Source organism: Bos taurus, chromosome 21 (genome assembly GCF_002263795.3).
Source record: "Bos taurus isolate L1 Dominette 01449 registration number 42190680 breed Hereford chromosome 21, ARS-UCD2.0, whole genome shotgun sequence".
NCBI lineage: Eukaryota > Metazoa > Chordata > Mammalia > Artiodactyla > Bovidae > Bos > Bos taurus.
Window position 1 is genome coordinate 55,535,653 of NC_037348.1, and position 19,987 is coordinate 55,555,639.

At 46.2% G+C, this 19,987-nt stretch overlaps 1 protein-coding gene across 7 annotated transcripts in view; it reads right to left on the reverse strand.

Annotated features, from left to right (window-relative positions):
• The window catches only part of FRMD5 (FERM domain containing 5), a 321,775-nt gene that overhangs the window by 41,433 nt on the left and 260,355 nt on the right, over nt 1–19,987 (reverse strand). For all 7 annotated transcript variants that reach the window (XM_059879172.1, XM_024981942.2, XM_024981941.2 and 4 more), the window contains exon 2: nt 1,844–1,948. In XM_059879172.1, the coding sequence (XP_059735155.1) occupies nt 1,844–1,948 (105 nt within the window). The remainder of the gene's footprint in view (nt 1–1,843; nt 1,949–19,987) is intronic.

The following is a 19,987-nucleotide window of genomic DNA, read 5'->3' on the forward strand; positions in this document are numbered from 1 at the left end:
GTGGCACAGTCTTCAGATTTGGGAGGCTTGAAGGGCAGGCTGAGATCAGGATGAGCCCAGGGCCTGAGGGGCAAAAGGGAATGGGGAATGAGGGTAGCTCATCCAAGAGTGGCCAGAGGAATCCCAGACCCTACAGAGACCCCTGAGAAGTGGGCAGGGACAGCATGGGTGTGAGCGCCAGGTTCTGCCTCACTGGTGCTCAGGGGAAGGGGTCTAGGGGGAGCCGGGGAGCTCACCTCCTCCATCTCTACTGTGATCAGTACATACAGAAGGACAGTTCTCTACTGGTCCATTTCCTCACAATGCTCAACGACCCTTGCAAGCCCCCCTGCTTGGCTTAAACCCTCAACAAAGGCACAGAATCAGGTCACTTTAGAGGCCATAGAGCAGGAATTCAGCAGGGAACCCCAGAAACCACACAGGCTCTGGCATCAGGCAGGTCCAAGCAGGACCTTTGTCACTTGCCTTGGGCAAGTTAGGCAACCTGCAGGAGACTGTTCACTCATCTGGAGAGTGGATGGTCAACTGCCGGTACGCATCTCATTCATGGGAAGGATCCAGTAACTTATGTGAAGCTCTCAGCTTTGTGCATGATAACACCTCAGTGCTCAACATCCATCGGATCAAAGGTCTAGGTGTGTGTCCAGCGTAGAGCCTGGCACATGGCAGCCACTCCATCAAAGTTTATTTCTCCTTTTCCCTACTTCCTTATCTTTCTCTGTCTCTGTTGGCTTTAAATCTTTGCAATCTCAACACACTCTCTTATTTTCCTCAAACACATTCTAAGTGAAAAACAATGGACAGGACACACTTTACGCTTGAACAGGATACATTTTACCCTTTTTTCTTCACACGTCACTGTCTTTGGAAGGTGAAGAACTGCAAGATTTGCAAGGGCCGAAAAGCCTGTGTCAGTTGGGCTCCACCTCTGTCCTGCTCGGGGAGGGTTGCTGTGGCACTCAGGCAAGGCCCCTCCTAACCAGACCAAGGCAAGCATGCCCATTTACCAGGGAAGGGGCAGGACAGCCTCAGCCTGTGACCTGGGCTCTGGGGCCACCACACCAGCCCAGCCGCTCTGCCTCTAACTGGGCAGCTTTGGGCAAATCTCTTCAGCTTTCATGCATATTAAAAAGCAGAGATGTCATTTTGCTGACAAAGGTCTGTATGGTCAAAGCTATGGTTTTTTGATTTGTCGTGTATGGATGTGAGAGCTGGACCATAAAGAAGGCTGAACACCAAAGAATTGATGCTTTCAAATTGTGGTGCTGGAGAAGACTCCCGAGAGTCCCTTGGACAGCAAGGAGATCAAACCAGTCAATCCTAAAGGAAATGAACCCTGAATATTCCCTGGAAGTACCGATGCTAAAGCTGAAGCTTCAATACTTTGGCCCCCTGATGCAAAGTGCTGACTCACTGGAAAAGACCCTGATGCTGGCAAAGACTGAGGGCAAGAGGAGAAGGGTCGACAGAGGACAAGATGGTTGGATGATCATTGACTCAATGGACGTAAGTTTGAGCAAACTCTGGGAGATAGTGAAGGACGGGCAAGCCTGGTGTGCTGCAGTCCGCAAAGAGTTGGAGACGACTGAGCAACTGAACAGCAACAACAACTTCAGCTCTCCAGGTTGCCATTTCAGTGTCTAGCAATCGATGGAGCACGCCAGGTGAGCTCTGCTGCAGGGTGTTCCAGGTCTCACAATATGATCCGAAGAGATGATATCCAACTACAGGGTCCAGTTGGTCCCCTGACTCCTGAGGCTAAGCTCTGAACATGAATGACAGTTAGTGCCTCAGGCTAACCGACCGACCCTCTCCCCCATCCGTGCTTTGAATATGGACTTACCCGCTGCTTATCAGGGTCCACAAAGCGGATCCCAAAATAGTCTTTCTCCAGTAGATTCAGGTGGTGGCAAAGAAGGTCAAACAGGTATTGGCCTTTGGCATCTCTCTGCAAAGAAAGCAAGCTCCACTGAGAAACAGAGTGTAACTGTGTTTTGATGGTCATTAAAGGTCACTTGTGACAGTTCCGTGAGGATATGAAAGGGATACATGTCCATAACCGTGTCCTCCACGTTGTGATGGATTCAACATTCGTGGGAATTCTGAAGCTTTTAGCACCTGGAAGGAGCCCAAGAACCCTTCCTTCCACAAAGATAAGGCAGATAGATTCAGGTAGGCCCAGTCCCCATTGGGTGGAACATGCTGAGTCTAGCTTGTCTCCATCCCCATCACCCACCCCACAGGTGAAGAAGAACCGTCTCTCACCGCGGCCCCGGCCAGAGCCTTCTAGCCAGTCCTCTGTTTCTGGGTTCACCCTCGCTCCACATGATGGCCAGGGTGACCACCATTTAGACAAACTTTTTTTTTTTAACTGAATAAGTAATGCAGGTACATAGTAAGATATTCAACCATACAAAAGCATATACTACCAAGAGTAAGTCTCCCTTGGACCTCACTCGCCCTGTGCCTTGGACCTCACTCCCGACCCCAGGAGCTTCTTGGGCATCTTTTTTTTTTTTTTTTACTTTTTTCTTTTTAATTTGAAGAGGATTATCTGGAAGAGAAGCCTGATGAGGAAACTAAGACAGAAGTAAAGGAAACTTAGTGAAAAATCACTAAGTCACGTTTCTCAACTTTTCTACCATGAAGATCCTTAAGATATATTTTTCAAACATTTTCAACTGTAACGCTTAGTTTAAAACATTTTATACCAAAGGAACATTTCATGCAAAGATGGGCTCGATAAAGGACAGAAATGGTATGGACCTAACAGAAGCAGAAGATATTAAGAAGAGATGGCAAGAATACACAGAAGAACTGTACAAAAAAGATCTTCACGACCCAGATATTCACAATGGTGTGATCACTGACCTAGAGCCAGATATCCTGGAATGTGAAGTTAAGTGGGCCTTAGAAAGCATCACTACGAACAAAGCTAGTGGAGGTGATGGAATTCCAGTTGAGCTATTCCAAATCCTGAAAGATGATGCTGTGAGAGTGCTGCACTCAATATGCCAGCAAATTTGGAAAACTCACCAGTGGCCACAGGACTGGAAAAGGTCAGTTTTCATTCCAATCCCAAAGAAAGGCAATGCCAAAGAATGCTCAAACTACTGCACAATTGCACTCATCTCACACGCTAGTAAAATAATGCTCAAAATTCTCCAAGCCAGGCTTCAGCAATATGTGAACCGTGAACTTCCTGATGTTCAAGCTGGTTTTAGAAAAGGCAGACAAACCAGAGATCAAATTGCCAACATCTGGTGGATCATGGAAAAAGCAAGAGAGTTCCAGAAAGGTATCTATTTCTGCTTTATTGACTATGCCAAAGCCTTTGACTGTGTGGATCACAATAAACTGTGGAAAATTCTGAAAGAGATGGGAATACCAGACCACCTGACCTGCCTCTTGAGAAATCTGTATGCAGGTCAGGAAGCAACAGTTAGAACTGGACATGGAACAACAGACTGGTTCCAAATAGGAAACGGAGTACGTCAAGGCTGTATATTGTCACCCTGTTTATTTAACTTATATGCAGAGTACATCATGAGAAACGCTGGACTGGAAGAAACACAAGCTGGAATCAAGATTGCCGGGAGAAATATCAATAACCTCAGATATACAGATGACACCACCCTTATGGCAGAAAGTGAAGAGGAACTCAAAAGCCTCTTGATGAAAGTGAAAGTGGAGAGTGAAAAAGTTGGCTTAAAGCTCAACATTCAGAAAACGAAGATCATGGCATCCGGTCCCACCACTTCATGGGAAATAGATGGGGAAACAGTGGAAACAATGTCAGACTTTATTTTTCTGGGCTCCAAAATCACTGTAGATGGTGACTGCAGCCATGAAATTAAAAGACACTTACTCCTTGGAAGGAAAGTTATGACCAACCTAGATAGCATATTCAAAAGCAGAGACATTACTTTGCCAACAAAGGTTCGTCTAGTCAAGGCTATGGTTTTTCCTGTGGTCATGTATGGATGTGAGAGTTGGACTGTGAAGAAGGCTGAGCACTGAAGAATTGATGCTTTTGAACTGTGGTGTTGGAGAAGATTCTTGCGAGTCCCTTGGACTGCAAGGAGATCCAACCAGTCCATTCTGAAGGAGATCAGCCCTGGGATTTCTTTGGAAGGAATGATGCTAAAGCTGAAACTCTAGTACTTTGGCCACCTCAGGTGAAGAGTTGACTCATTGGAAAAGACTCTGATGCTGGGAGGGATTGGGGGCAGGAGGAGAAGGGAATGACAGAGGATGAGATGGCTGGATGGCATGACTGACTCGATGGACGTGAGTTTGAGTGAACTCCGGGAGTTGGTGATGGACAGGGAGGCCTGGCGTGCTGCGATTCATGGGGTCGCAAAGAGTCGGACATGACTGAGCAACTGATCTGATCTGAGACTGCAAGCCAACACATGTACACATATGTACATGAATGTACGTACATGTCATTTATATACATGTACACACGTCATGTATCTACACACATAAATAATTAAAACAACTTTCACAAAATGCTCTCCTTACTATGCAAGATGTAGGTTGATATTTTAAGTGCTATCTGTGACTTCACTAAGGTAATTTCAGAACCTCTCCTGAGTTGTGACCTACAATTTGAAACTCACTATGTTAGAAGTTGTCTTCCCAAAAGTTCATCTCAAACTTGGATCCTCTTTCTCCTTCATTTCTTTTTTCTTCTTCTTTTCTTGTATGTCCTTAATGTGGTTATATTTTATACCCAGGCAAGCCGATATATACATATACATCTTCTCTTAAAAAAAACGTCAGTGGCATATTTTATACTGTGCTCTGTTTCTTGGGATTTTCCCCCGCGTAGGGTCTCTTGTGACTCTTCCTATAGCAGCACATACACATAAGCCTCACAGTTTTGAACTGCAGTGAGGACCCCGTGATCTTTAATTACATTATCGCTCCTGCATAACGCTGTCAGCAAGGAGCCTGTCTTGCTCTCAGAACAAAATCCAAACTCTGACCGTGGCCTCAAGGCCCTGCATAACCTGGTTCTGGCCTCCTCTCTGAACTCCCCCAAACCATTCTCCCTCCTCTCCGGCCACAGTCTCCCCACTCCTGAGCATGCCAAGGCTCTTCTGCATCTTTGCGTCCTCTCTGCCTGGGATGCCCTCCCTCCACTCATCTCCCTGAGGTCTCAGCTCAGATGTCTCTGGTACAGAGAAGTCTTTCCCCTACAGAATGACCCCTCCTCGTCTCTTTACAGGTCCTTTGTTTATCCTGTTTATTTCCTTCTGGCACTGACCAGCCTGTCAGCGTATTGTTCATTATTTGTTTACTGATGTATCATCTGCTCCCTTTCTAGACTGCAGTTTTCATGAGGGCAGAGCCATCCCCCAGAATCCAGCACAAGGCTTGGCATATGGCAGGGACGTCCTCAAAGCTTATTTGCTGAATCAATGAATAGCAGGTGGAGGGGTGGCCAGAGACTGTCAGGAAATTAGGTCCCTCGCTTCTAAACCCATAACCTTCTTCTTCAGGGACCTTCCTGGAGTGAGCTGGGAGGAGAATGGCTTGCAGGTGAGTGTCAGGACAGCAGGAGCTCTGCAAGGCAGCATCTCTGGGCCTCTCCCCAGTGGTCTCTGCAGCTCAGCCAAGATGCTCGTCTCTGGTGGATCTGTGTTTAGTGCTGCATGGAAATCAAGGTGGTCTTGTAAGATCTGAACCATCTCACCTGGGGCAAGGCCCAAGGCAATGGGGCGTTATGGGAGGGCCTGGCCCTGCTCCAAGAATGGGCAGATCTTCAAGACCTCTTCAGAAGATTTACCCCTCAGGGACTTCCCTGATGGTCCCGTGGCTAAGACTGCATGCTCCCAATGCATGGGGACCAGGTTCAATCCCTAGACGGGGAACTAGATTCCACATGCCGCAACTAAGAGTTTGCATGCTACATCTAAGACGCGGTACAACCAAATAAATAAAAATACATTTTAAAAATATAAAAGAAAATAGTTTACCCCTCACTATTTCCCTTCTGCCAGCTTACCTGATACTTTTCAAAAAGAACTAGGGCAGGATAGCAAATCTCTCAGCGTGTATATTAAGAAGCTTATCCTTGCAGGACTGGAAGGATGAGCGAGGGGACAGCTCAACTAAGGAAGGTGGTGGCACGTGGGCACCTCTCCCTCCTCTTCTGCGGGCCTTGCGCTCCCTCCCACGACACAACCCTGAGGCAGCGGTCCCCATTCTTACACCCTCGGGTCTCCCACCAGAAAAAGCTACTCTCACAACAGAGCCTTGTCGTGAATCACCCTGGAACTTCAGCGTGACGGGCCATAAAACCAGGTCTTTCAAAGGACTCTAAGAACAACGGTCATTGTGGGCATGGCTATCAACTCTTACTGATCTACCTGAGGGTGAGAAGAGCTTAAACTCATTTTTAAACGGAGGAAATAGGCTTAACCCTATCTCAAGCAGCATATCCTGTACTTATTCTCTCTCTTAAAGCAACTGAAATGGAATACTAAGAGACAGTGCATATTATGAACATTTTTCTCTACAAATTTTCCTTTGTACCAAGCTGGCTACTACACTGTGATCAGCTGGGGGAGAGGTTTCTTTCTTTCTTTTTTTTTTTTTAATAAAAGTATAGTTGATTTATTAATTATGTTAGTTTCAGGTGAACAGCAGAGTGATTCAGCATTTTGGCAGGTTATACTTCATGACAGGTTATTTCAAGGTAATGGGTATAATTCTCTGCACGATGTAATATATCCCTGTTGCTTACCCATTTTATATATGGTGGTGGTTTAGTCGCTAAGTCGTGCCTGAGTCTTGCAACCCCATGGACTGTAGCCTGCCAGGCTCCGCTGTCCATGGGAATTCTCCAGGCAAGAATATCGGAGTGGGTTGCTATTTCCTTCTCCAGGGGATCTTCCTGACCCAGAAATTGAACCAGGGTCTCCTGCATTGCAGGCGGATTCTTTACCAACTGAGCTATGAGGGAAGCCCTATAGTCATCTGTTAATCCCACACCCCTCATTTGTCTATCCTGGGGTGAGTTTCTTAGATGTATTATTTATTTAGGCTGTGCTGGGTCTTCATTGCTGCGCCTGGGCTTCCTCTAGTTGCAGGTTTCTCATTATGGTGGCTTCTCTTGTTGTGGAGCTGGGCTCTAGGGTGTGTGGGCTCAGCAGTCACAGCAGACAGGTCTAGCTGGCCCTCGGTGTGTGGATCTCCCTGGACCAGGGATGGAACCTGTGTCTCCTGCACCGGCAGGTGGGTTCTTAACTTCCCTGGCCCTGCTGCTGCTGCTGCTAAGTCACTTCAGTCGTGTCCGACTCTGTGCGACCCCATAGATGGCAGCCCACCAGGCTCCTCTGTCCATGGGATTCTCCAGGCAAGAACACTGGAGTGGGTTGCCATTTCCTCCTCCAATACACGAAAGTGAAAAGTGAAAGTGAAGTCGCTCAGTCGTGTCCGACTCTTAGCGACCCCATGGACTGCAGCCTACCAGGCTCCTCCATCCATAGGATTTTCCAGGCAAGAGTACTGGAGTGGGGTGCCATTGCCTTCTCCTCCCTGGCCCTGGGGGGAGTTTTAATAGCTGAAGAAGTTGGCTTTCTTGCACACAACAACCATATTAGCACAGGAGCCCAAGGCAGCCATGGGGAAATTGTGCTTCTGTGATAGAAATCACATGGACTTTTAAACAAGAACCATGTCTTCCATAAAAATAACTTAGTCATCTGAGTTGGTGGCTCAAATACACTTGCATGGCTCTTAGCTGGTAAGAATGTTAAGTTCAGTAGATCCGACCTCGGAGTTGTTCCACTTCACAGGAAGAAAAAGGAAGCACTGGCTTTTCTCCAGGTAGTCATAAAAAACAACAATAACAGCCACACATGTACATCGTTTATATCAGTACAAAAGGGTCTTTTTCTATTTCCCAGCATCTGGTGAAAGCCCTGCTCCCCACCATGAAGTGACCCCTCCCTTGGAGCACTGGGCCTGTGGCTGGTGGCCGGGCCCCAGGCAGCCTTTGGGGGAAGTCACATTCAGGTGGAGCTCGTGGTGGGTTCCCACAACAGACCTCTGGCAGGGCCTAGTGTTTGGAGATTGAAAACTTCCTGGCCTGCACTGACAGATACCCGCCGTGTCCTAGGAGTCCCTCTCTGTGGTCTCCCCACCTGAAGCTGGGGCTTTCTGGACTATCCTCTGGCAGCCAGCCTTCTCCTCTGGGGGGACGGCAAAGCCCAGTGAGCCCACCTCCTTTCCCCTTGGCCGCAGTCGCCCTGGCACTACTCCCACCCGGGCGCTCCGAGCTGGATGTTGTGCCATTGATTACACTGGGGACACAGGCGCTCACGCTGACAGGTGATTACGGTTTAGTCACCGAGTCGGGGCTCCAAGCCCCAGGCCGTTTATCTTCGGGACAAGCGAGCTGAGGCAGAGCACCTGAATCCAGCTAAATCTCGGAGGTTATTCTCCTCACAAGGACATGAGTAAGGGCAAAACAGCGCATGAAGCACCCATCTAAAACATAAATATACATTTTATGAACCATAGTAGTACCTACATACATATTTTAAAATGGTAGTGCATAGACAGGCCACCTCTTAATTCTGTCTAGACGGTGCCCAGAATGATGCATGAGCCCCTCGGAACCGCTCTGCAACTCTGAGGTCTGGAGAATTCAGGTGCCTTCCTGGAGTGCCTGGTCCAGAGAAGGCAGGAGGCAGGAGGCAGGCTTGGGCTAGTGACCTATCCTGTTCAAGGTTCATCACATTTTCTGCCTCACAATCAATAGCCCTGGGCAGGAGAACAGCTTTTTTTTTTTTTCTTTTAAACCCATCACAGGGTTGATTCCAGGGACTCTGGCCTGGTGCACTCTGATCAGAGGGGCTAACATGTAGAAAGCCCCCTACTCACTGGGCCTCACCCTGGGCAATCCCACTTACCCAGAAGGCAGGCAGACTGTAAGTGCCAACTACCTGAGTCATGAAGAGGGCAAGAGACATCACAGCCTCCTCAGATCCTGGGTCCCAGGCGGTTAAGGGGAGCTGCCATGGCTTCATGGCCCTTCGAGAAGGCAGAGGGGAGAGGGAGGGTTGCAGGAGGTGGCACCAGCTTCCCCATCCCCAAAACACAAGAGTCCAGGGGTGTGGAAAGGCCATGCCAGGATGGAGGGAACAAGAGTGGATGGAATGAGTTGTCCTTGGGGTGGGATGAGGCACCAAGGGTGGGAGGAAACCCCAGCCTCTGTTCTGACCTAACTTTACACTTCTTGTGGGCCCAGGACTGGCTTTCTCATCCATGTCTTCCAAGGGCATGCGGGTGCCGCCAGCTGCCGGGTTCAGGAGCAGATGCTGAGAGAAAGCACTTTAATGTCACAGGGGGACAGCCACGGTAGCTCATCTTCTCAGGGCCGGGGCACGAGCACGCGGAGCGGAAAGTGTGAATCAATTCCCGGAGCGCCATTCTGCCCTGGTGTTCACACACTACAGCGGCCGGGCTTCTGGGGCACAGGGAGGAGAGGGGCACAGACGCAACCAGCAGGGCACTGGATTTCTTCACTGCTGCACTTTCCATTTTCTTTGAAGGGCCCGAACTCCTGCCAAGCTCCGGGCCCAGGAGCCCACTTTTCTTGCTTAGTGGTAAACCAACAAAATATGTCCAGGAACTGCTGAGGCTGCAGCTAGACAAGCAGCTGGCTCCCTCCAAGAGGAGATGGGGGGTCGGGGGAGATGTTCAGCTCCATGGAGAAATGCCGGGCAGCTCAGCACAGGGCTGGAGAGGAGCCCTCGCTCCTGACTCTCAGCGGAGACAGACTCCAGGGCTTGGCAGCAAGGCTGGGGCCCATGCAGGCACTTGGTATCTAGACTGTAGCACCAGGAGGTCCCAGCACTGCACTGGGACCAGTGGCGATGTGGCTCCTGGGGGGAGAGACGAGGGCCTAAGGAGGGAAGTCGGAGTTCAGATGGAGAAGGAATGGCACGCACCCGGACTCCTGCAGCCACCTGCCCGGCTAGTCCTTTACAAACGCAGCGCCTTCTTGAACCAATAGCCCGCTCCTCCCCACTCAACAGGCAGGACTGAGAGAGTCGGGGTGCTTTCCATGATGCAAAGAGCTATCTGTAGGTTCCGATGCCAGGCGTGGAGCCCCAGGGAGCCCCGCTGGCAGTCCTGGCTCGGGTCAGAGAACTGGCCGAGCTCGGCGCCACGAGGTGTGGTGGGCAGAGGACTTGCACACAGGGCAGGGCAAACACATTCCATCTGCAACACGGAGGGCACCGTGCCAAGTCAGCGTCACGGGAGGGAGGGCTGCATGTTCTGTCAGCACAGGTGGCCCACGCCAGACTCCACAGGGGCGATCAGGATCTCTGAGCAGACCCCTCAAAGCGGCTGTCAGCTCGTAAGAGCAGGGCTAAGGACAGCGCTAGACTTATTGAGTTATCAGTGATGATGTTTCCACAGCCAAGGCACCCCTGCTCCTGTGTGGATTCCTTGTACTTGGGGAAGTTACCAGAAAGAAAAAAAAAAATCTGAGCTGAGCCTGAAAAAGAGCAAGCATGTCCATCTTTCCTACAGCGAGGCCACCTTTATAGTAAAGTGACTCTCAGAAGTGTCATTGTTTCTTGCTGCTCATTGCATACGTTTCGGTTGTATTTTTCCAGCCAGTATTGAATATCTCAGTGGACTAGTCATGTCACAGCTATAGAATTACAAAAACTCAGCCAAGCTTGTTAGGGGGGTAAAAAACAACAACTCAGCATTTTGTGTGAAGCTCATATTCTCTCTCTCTCTCTCTCTCTCTCACACACACACAGCCTCTCATAAAACTATGCCTTCTCTACAACATGACGTCAGATGTCAGATAATTTGTAAGGAAAGCCCAGCATTTGGGGGGCAAATAAACACTCCCTCAGAATGTAAACTGGTACAGCCACTACGGAAAAGAGTGCGGAAGTTCTTCAAAAAACTAAAAATAGGGTCTTCCTTGTTGGTCCAGTGGTTAAGAATTCACCCTGCACGCAGGGGACATGGGTTTGAGAAACTCAGCCTTCATGCTACAACTACTGAAGCCCATGAATCGTAACTGGAGTCTGTGCACAGCAGTGAAAGACCCTGCACACAGCAGCTAAGACCCAGCACAGCCAAATACATAAATTAATGTAAAAAACAGAAAAAACTAAAAGTAGAGTTGCCACGTGATCTAGCAATCCCACTCCTGGGCACACATCTGTACAAAACTACAATTCAAAAGACGGTAAAGAATCTGCCGGCAGTGCTGGAGATCTCAGTTTGGTCCCTGGGTTGGGAAGATCTCCTGGAGGAGGGCATGGCAACCCACTCCAGAATTCTTGCCTGGAGGAGAATCCCCATGGACAGAGGGACCTGGTGGGTTACAGTCCCTGGGGTCGCAAAGAGCTGGACACGACCGAGCGACTAGGCACACACAACTCAAGAAGATGACATGCCCCCCTACACTCACAGCAGCTCTATTCACAACAGTCAAGACGCGGAAACCTAAATGTCTGCTGACCCACGAGTGGGTACAGAGGACACGCTGCACATACCCAAGGGAATACTACTCAGGCATGAAAGGAGGGGATTCTGCCACTTCAGCTACGTGGATGGATCTAGAGATGGTCATACTAAGTGGAGTCAGAGAAAGACAAATACCATACGATATCACTTTTATGTGAAATCTAAAACATGGACAAATGAACTTATCTATGAAACAGAGACAGACTCACAGACAGACAGACAGACTTGTGGTTGCCAAGGGCGAGGGGGGAGGGGGCATGGATCGGGAGTCTGTGATTAGCAGATGCAACTGTTATATACAGAATGGATAAACACCAGGGTCCTGCTGTATAGCACAGGGAACTATACTCAGTATCTTGTGATAAACCATAATGGAAAATGATATGAATAAGAATGTATATGTGCACAACTGAATCACGGTGCTATACAGCAGAAATCAGCACAACACTGTGAATCAACTATACTTCAACAAAACAAATTAAAAAAACAAATTACTTAAAAAAAACAGGCATCCCCTTGCACCCAACCCTAAAGACAGTAAACTGACAATACATTTTATTGTCTTTTTTTCCCCAAAGGACAAATGCACATGCTCTTTGACAAGCCCAGGAATTTCTGGGGTTAAGGGGAGTGGCCTGTGTGGCCAGGGTCAGGAGCGCCGCGTCAAGCTCACGTTCTCACTGGTTCTCATAATCCTGCAGCCTTTCTCTCAGCCTCTCTGACCCTCAGCGGGAAACTGTTTATTGGCCACTACCAACAAACGTGGTGAATTCTGAGTGGGACACATCCCGTGATGAAGGAGGCCAGGATTTCTGAGTCCTGGTACAATCTCCTTTTCAATTTTCCTATCAGGTCACTTGTATTCCCTTGGAGTTGAGGTGGAGGCAAAGAGAGCAGAGAGGGGAAGGGCCCTGGGAAGTCACTGAGGATGAGCCCTGGGCTTGGAGCCAAAGCCCTGCTCTGACACTCCTCAGCTTGTGACCTTGGACCTGTCCCTTTATCTATCTGAGCTTCTGTTTCTTTAGCTACAAAACAAGGTTAACACTACATCTCTCAAAGGATTACTGAGACATAACAAAACCAGAGACATAACAGGCATAAGGACCCTGTGCATTTTTCCAACTAACTTCCTCTGCCTCCTGTAAACTCTTCTTCCTTTAGGCGGAGTGGACTTGTACATGACAAGGCCTTAGTGACGACGCTGTGTTCTCCCCAGACAAGAACACTCAGGTGGGGCCTGGCTACACGTTCACCTTTGCAGCACCCCTGAGCTGGTGGGGATGGCCACCACTTTGGAAATGTTCTCCAGGGGCTCTCAAGGCACAGTTTGCATCTTTTCCTTATCCCAAAGTTATTTTTCCCAGACAAGGTCAGAAGTAGAAAATATCAAATATATGCAATTAACCCAAACCCTTTGGAGGCTTGGCAGAACAAATAAAACTCAAAGTTAGTAGAAGAAAAGAAATCATAAAGATCAGAATAGAAAGAAAGTAGAGATGAAGAAAACAATAGAATGGATCAATGAAACTAAAATCTGGTTCTTAAAAAAGATAAACAAAATTGATAAACCTTTAGCCAGACTCATCAAGAAAAAAAGAGGTCTCAAATCAAGAAAATTAGAAACAAAAAAGAAGTTACAAGGGAAGCACAGAAATACAAAAGATCATAAGAGACTACTACAAGCAACTATAGGCCAATAAAATGGACAACCTCGAAGAAATGCACAAATTCTTAGGAAGGCACAAACTTGCAAAACTAAAGCAGGAAGAAATAGCAAATATGAGCATTCCAATCACAAGTACTAAAATTGAAACTGTGATTTAAAAACTCCCCCAAAAAACAAAAGTCCAGGACCAGATGGCTTCACAGGTGAGTTCTATCAAATATTTAGAGAAGAGTTAACATCTATCCTTATGAAGGTCTTCCAAAAAATTACTAAAGAAGGAACACTTTCAAGCTCATTCTTCAAGGCACCATTACCCTGATACCAAAACAAAAGATATCACAAAAAAGAAAATTATGGGCCAATATCACTGATGAAAACAGACATAAAAATCTTTAACAAAATACTAGCAAACCAAATCCAACAACACATTTAAAGGATCATAAACCATGATCAAGTGGGATTTATTCCAAGGATGCAAGGACTCTTTCAGTTCAGTTCCGTCACTCAGTTGCATCCAACTCTTTGTGACCCCATGAACCACAGCACGCCAGGCCTCCCTGTCCATCACCAACTCCTGGAGTTTATTCAAACTCATGTCCATAAGGACTCTTTAATATATGCAAATCAATCAATGAGATACACTGCATTAACCAACTGAAGAATAAAAACCATATGATCATCTCAATAGATGCAGAAAAAGCTTCTGATAAAATTCAGCACCCATTTATGTTAAAAACTCTCCAGAAAGTGGGCATAGAGGTTTCTCCAGAAATCTGCCACAACATAATAAAAGCCACATACAACAAACTGACAGCTAACATTCTCAACAGTGAAAAACTGAAAGCATTTCCTCTAAGTTTAGGAATAAGACAAGGGTGCTCATTCTCACCACTTTTATTCAACATAGTTTTGAAAGTCCTAGCCATGGCAGTCAGAGAAGAAAAAAAAAGAAATAAAAGGAATCCAAATAGGAAAATAAGTAAAACTATTAACTATTTGCAGATGACATGATACTGTACACAGAAAATCCTAAAGACACGACCAGAAAACTACTAGAACTCATCAATGAATTCAGTAAAGTTGCAGATACAAAATTAATACATAGAAATCTCTGATATTCCTATACACTAACAGTGAAAGATCAGAGAGAGAAATCAAGGAAACAATTCCATTTACCATTGCATCAAAAAGAATAAAACACCTAGAAATAAACCTAAGGAAGCAAAAGACCTGTATGCAGAAACTGTAAGATGCTGATGAAAGAAATAAAAGATGATACAAACAGATGGAGAGCTATGCCATGTTTTTAATTGGAAGAATCAATATTGCCAAAACGACTGTACTACCCAAAGCAATACACAGATTCAATGTATTGTCTATCAAATTACCAATGGCATTTTTCACAGAATTAGAACAAAACATTTTACAATTTGTATGGAAACACAAAAGACTCCAAACAGTCAAAGCAATCATAAGAAAGAAAAAAATGAAGCTGGAGGAATCAGGCTCCCTAACTTCAGACTATACTATAAAACTACAGTGATCAGAACAGTTTGGTACTGGCACAAAAACAGAAATATAGATCAATGGAACAGGATAGACCAGTCCAGAGATAAACCCACATACCTATGGTCAACTAATCTATGACAAAGGAGGCAAGAATATACAGTCTCTTCAATAAGTGGTGCTGGGAAAATTGTAAAAAATTGTAAAAAAAATTGCAAAAAAAATTGTAAAAAAATGAAAATTATAAAAAAATATGTAAAAAATGAAAATTAGAACACTGTAACTCCATACACACAAAAAATTCAAAATGGATTAAAGACCTAAATGTAAGGCCAGACACTATAAAACTCCTAAAGGAAAACATAGGCAGAACATTCTCTGACACAATTTTGCAGCAGTATCTTTTTTTGATCCACTGCCTAATGAAAATAAAAACAAAAATAAACACTTGGGACCTAATTAAACTTAAAGGTTTTTGCACAGCAAAGAAAACCATAATCAAAATGAAAAGACAACCCATAGAAGGGAAGAAATATTTGCAAATGAAGTGACCAACAAGGAATTAATATCCAAAATATATAAACAGCTCATGCAGCTCACTATCAAAAAAAACAAACAACTCAAGCAAAAGTCCCTGATGAAGGTGAAAGAGGAGAGTGAAAATGCTGACTTAAAACTCAATATTAAAAAAACTAGGATTATGGCATATGGTCCCATCACTTCATGGAAAGTAGATGGGGAAAAAAATGGAAACAATGGCAGATTTTATTTTCTTGGGCTCCAAAATCACTGCAGATGGTGACTACAGCCACAAAATTAAGACACTTGCTCCTTGAAGAAAAGTTATGACCAACCTAGACAGCATATTAAAAAGCAGAGATGTTACTTTGCCAACAAAGGTCTGTATAGTCAAAGCTATGATTTTTCCAGTAGTCACATATGGATATGAGATTTAGACCATAAAGAAGGCTGAGCACCGAAGAACTGATGCTTTCTAACCATGATGCTGGAGAAAACTCTTGAGAGAGCCTTGGATAGGAAGGAGATCAAACCAGTCAATCCTAAATTATTCACTGGAAGGACTGATATGGAAGCTGAAGCTCCCAATACTTTGGCCACCTGATGTGAAGACCCGATTCGTTGATAAAGACCCTGATTCTGGGAAAGATTGAGGAAAGAAGGAGAAGAGGGCAACAGAGGATGAGATGGTTGGATGGCCTCACCGAATTAGTGGATATGAGTTGGAGCAAACTCTGGGAGATGGTGAAGGACGGGAAGCCTGGCATGCTGCAGGCCATGGGGTCATAAAGAGTCAGACATGACTCAGTGACTGAACAGCAACAAACAAAAAGTAGGCAGAAGATCTAAATAGGTATTTCTCCAGAGACACTCAGATGGCCAAAAAACACATGAAAAATGCTCAATAATTGCTAATTAATAGAGAAATGCAAATCAAAACTACAATAAGGTATTACCTCACATGGGTCAGAATGGCAAAAAAAAAAAAACCCTACAAACAATAAATGCTGGAGAGGGTGTAGAGAAAAGGAACCCTCCTACACTATTTGTGGGAATGTAAATAGATACAACCATTATGGAGAACAGTATGGAGGTTCCTTAAAAAACTAAATATAGAACTACTATATGATCACAATCCTACTCCTGAACATACATCCAGAGAAAACCATAGTTTAAAAAGATACATGCACCCCAGCATTCACTGCAGCACTGCTTTCCAGCCAGGACACAGAAGCAACCGACCTGTCCACTGACAGAGGCGTGGATAAAGAAAGTGTGGTACATATATACAGTGGAGTATTACTCAGCCACAAAGAAGAACAAAATAATGCCATCTGCAGCAACACGGATGGATCTAGAGATTCTCACACTGAGTGAAATCAGTCAGAGAAAGACAAATATCATATATTGCTTATACGTGGAATCTAAAAAACAATGGTACAGATGAACTTATTTATAAAACAGAAATCGAGTCACGGATGTGGAAAACTAACTTATGGTTACCCGGGGGGGATTGGGATTGATATATACACATTACTATATATGAAACAGACAACTAAGAAGGACCTTCTGTACGGCAGAGGGAATTCTACTCTATACTCTCTAATACCCTACACGGGAAAAGAGTCCAGTGGACTTCCTCCTGGAGTCTGCAGACGACTGCGCATCCTCATGGCAGGTGAAGGGCGAAGGAGGGACAAGTAGAGCTTACGGCTCCCAGTCTGGATGCCCGAGTTCCCCAGAGCTCACCCAGTCACTCACAGACGCTGGCGTCCTTAGCTAGGACCAGACTGGTCGTTCTCACTGCTTCCCCTAAGAAGGACAGCCAGGCCTCCCTTGAAAAGTCTCTCCTCAGAGCAGACAGGACTCTGAGCGCTGGCTCCAGGGCTGGCTCTTGCTCTACGGTCCCACTGACGGATGCCCTACGCCCTTTCCCAGCACTAAGTGGAGACAACCTCATTGCAACAACAAAACTGAAGTCCCAGGAGAGGAGTGAGACAGCTGGGGCCAGAAGACAAGCAGGTGGTGGGAAGATGGTTTACTGTGCAAATGCTGAGACCCGGGGAAGCAAAGGGCAAACCCCTCATCTCCCAACAGCAGCTATGTCAGTGGTGGAGCGGGGTGGAGAGGAGAGGTGAGGTCGGAGGCAACGGCTAGCTCTCCTGAAAACAGTTTCCTTAATAAATTCAGCACCATACCATGCTCTGGACCAGTGGTGCCAACTGGAGCCTGCACTGGAGTCACCTGGAAAGTCGTTAAAACAGAATGCTGGGCCCCTCTTCTAGACTATCTGGTTTTGTGGGTCTGGAGGGGGCCTAACGAGATCCAGTGATGCCAAAGCTGATGGTCTGGGCTCACAGGACTAGATCCACCCTTCTCCAGCACCTGGCGGTCACCAGCAGCTTACAGGACAAGGCCTGCAGGAGTACGGGGGAGAGAAAGTAGGTATTTGAACTCCATGACAATCCAGGTCTGTTGGTACAATTCTCACTTTTATTTATCTTTCACGTTCTCCTGTACCAAGAGTACCAACTTCAGTGCCCTCGGCTTGGGAATTTAATACTACAGAAGAACTCTGTCCCTCCCTGCCAGGTTTCCCAATTCTGCCTTTTATGCCAGTGGGCAGCTGCCCAATTCTGGCTGCAAAGTTCAAGTCCCCAATTACCATCTACTTTCAGTGGCTAAGCAGCACAAAATTCACTGCCCTTTTGCCATGAACTAGATCATCAGAAAATAAAGCTGGCAGGTATCATCAAACCCAATTCGGAGAAAGAGCTGCCTTCTCGCCTCAGTTCTGCCAGTGGCCAAAGTCTGTTCCAGAACATTTCTCTCTTGGCCTGCAGGATCTCTTGCCTAGGAGGTGGGCTGGGAGCCGCCCCAGACCTCTGCCTGCTGCCTCCTCCCCGATCTGTGCTCCTTCAGCCTCTCAGTTGGCCCTGTGTCTGGGCTGTCATGACCAATCAGTCTTCTCCTTCCTCTTTGCTAGGCGAGGATACAGATGCGCCTCTATCAAGGGATGGGGAAGTGGATGGGTATGAGATGGGTTCCATGCCAGGGAGGCAAGTCTTCTGTGTTCAGCTTTGAGCAGGGAGCTGGGGCATGAGGGAGTAAGGAAAGGCAAATCCTGAGTGCCATCATCTCTCTCTGAGCCTCAGTTTCCCTCTGTCTAAATGATCTCATGTCCCCTTGTGGCCCAGAGTCTTTGATTCTCTTTTCAGTTGACCAGAGTTATCACACTCTAGGTTTGTCTTAAGTGAGGATTAAAAAAGGAAGTGGGAAAAAAAAGGGTAATCCAGTAATTTTACAAAGTAATGTTTATTAAGACATTTATCGCTAGTTTAATTAATTTAAAAAAACTCAGGGCCATTGCTCAAAGTAAATGGGAAGAGTAACTAAACAGAATTCATTCAATTCTGGAAACTGCCTCTAGCAGGTCTGAGACAGTGAAGACCATTTACGTGAAACTTACAACACAACAAGTCTGGTCATTTTACATTCCGCTGTGAACTAGGAAAAGTCCTCTTAGATTCTTCCAGGGAAAGGGAAACACAGCTCTGCTTCCAGGAAGGTCTCTAGTTGGGTCCCTGCCATTGGAAAGGGAATTAAACGTTCAATACTGGGAAAGACTAATCATTACATCTGCGTAATTATATTGATGTGAATCTCAGAGCCAAGTTCCTTTCAGGGAGCTGATGTTGGGAAACACTGCCCTACTCCTAGGATCATGGGGAATAGGATTTAGGATGTTTTTAATTTCTAGAAATTATCAGACATCTTCCTACAGGCAAATTTCATGTCTCTACGTGTTTCTTCTTTCTCTCTCAGTTTTTCTGATGTTCTTCCTGTCTTTCTAAAACACTTCCTGACAGCTGGCCAAGATGCCCAGGATCTTTGGGCTTTAGATCAACAGGAGATAAATAACACAGGATTGAATACCTGCCTTATCACTTGTCACAGCTTACACAGGAAGTGGCTCTGGAATGGGGTTTAGCACACAGGATGTTTTTAAGGAGGGCTCGTGGAATTGACACTCATGGCAAGAAAGCTGGACTAGGCAGAGGGAGAAGGTGAACTGTGATGCAGGCCTGGTGTCAACCCGGCTGAACCACATTGAGCTCTGGAGCTAGAATGGTCCTTCAGAACCAAAACAGCCAGGCCTTGTATAGCCCTCCCTGGGCAATCATGGGATATGGACCGCTGCCAATGCCAGCACCCCCCGGGGGATTGGGTGGGACATCAGAATTCATTATGTCACTCTCAACACAAAACCCAAATCATAACTACTATTTCTTAAGAGAAATGTGCAAAACATTCTACAAACATTCTAATATTAACAATTCCATTAGAAAGGTTTCTATTAATCTTATTTTACAAAAGAGAAAACCAAGGCCTAATGAGTTAAATGACATATCTAGGGCCATACAGCTAGTATACGGGGCTCAAATTCAGGCTTGCCTTGCCCCAGAATTCACATGCTTCCATTATGCTGGACTCCCATCTTATCGATTTTTCTCATGTGGCCCCTGTGGAAGGAACCTACGGCTCCATCCTTCATGCACTTTGGGGTTGAATTTATAATTCTTGGACTTTATGTCCAAATGCATAGCTAAAGCCCACTGCTTGAAATTTTTTATGACTCTCACACCTGGGCACTATGGGCCTGCTTCAAGCAGAAAACCACTCCTGGGACCTGCTCTGGTGGCCCTGTGGTTAAGAATCCAGTTTCCAATGCAGGGGACATGGGTTTGAGCCCTGGTCGGGGAACTAAGATCCCAC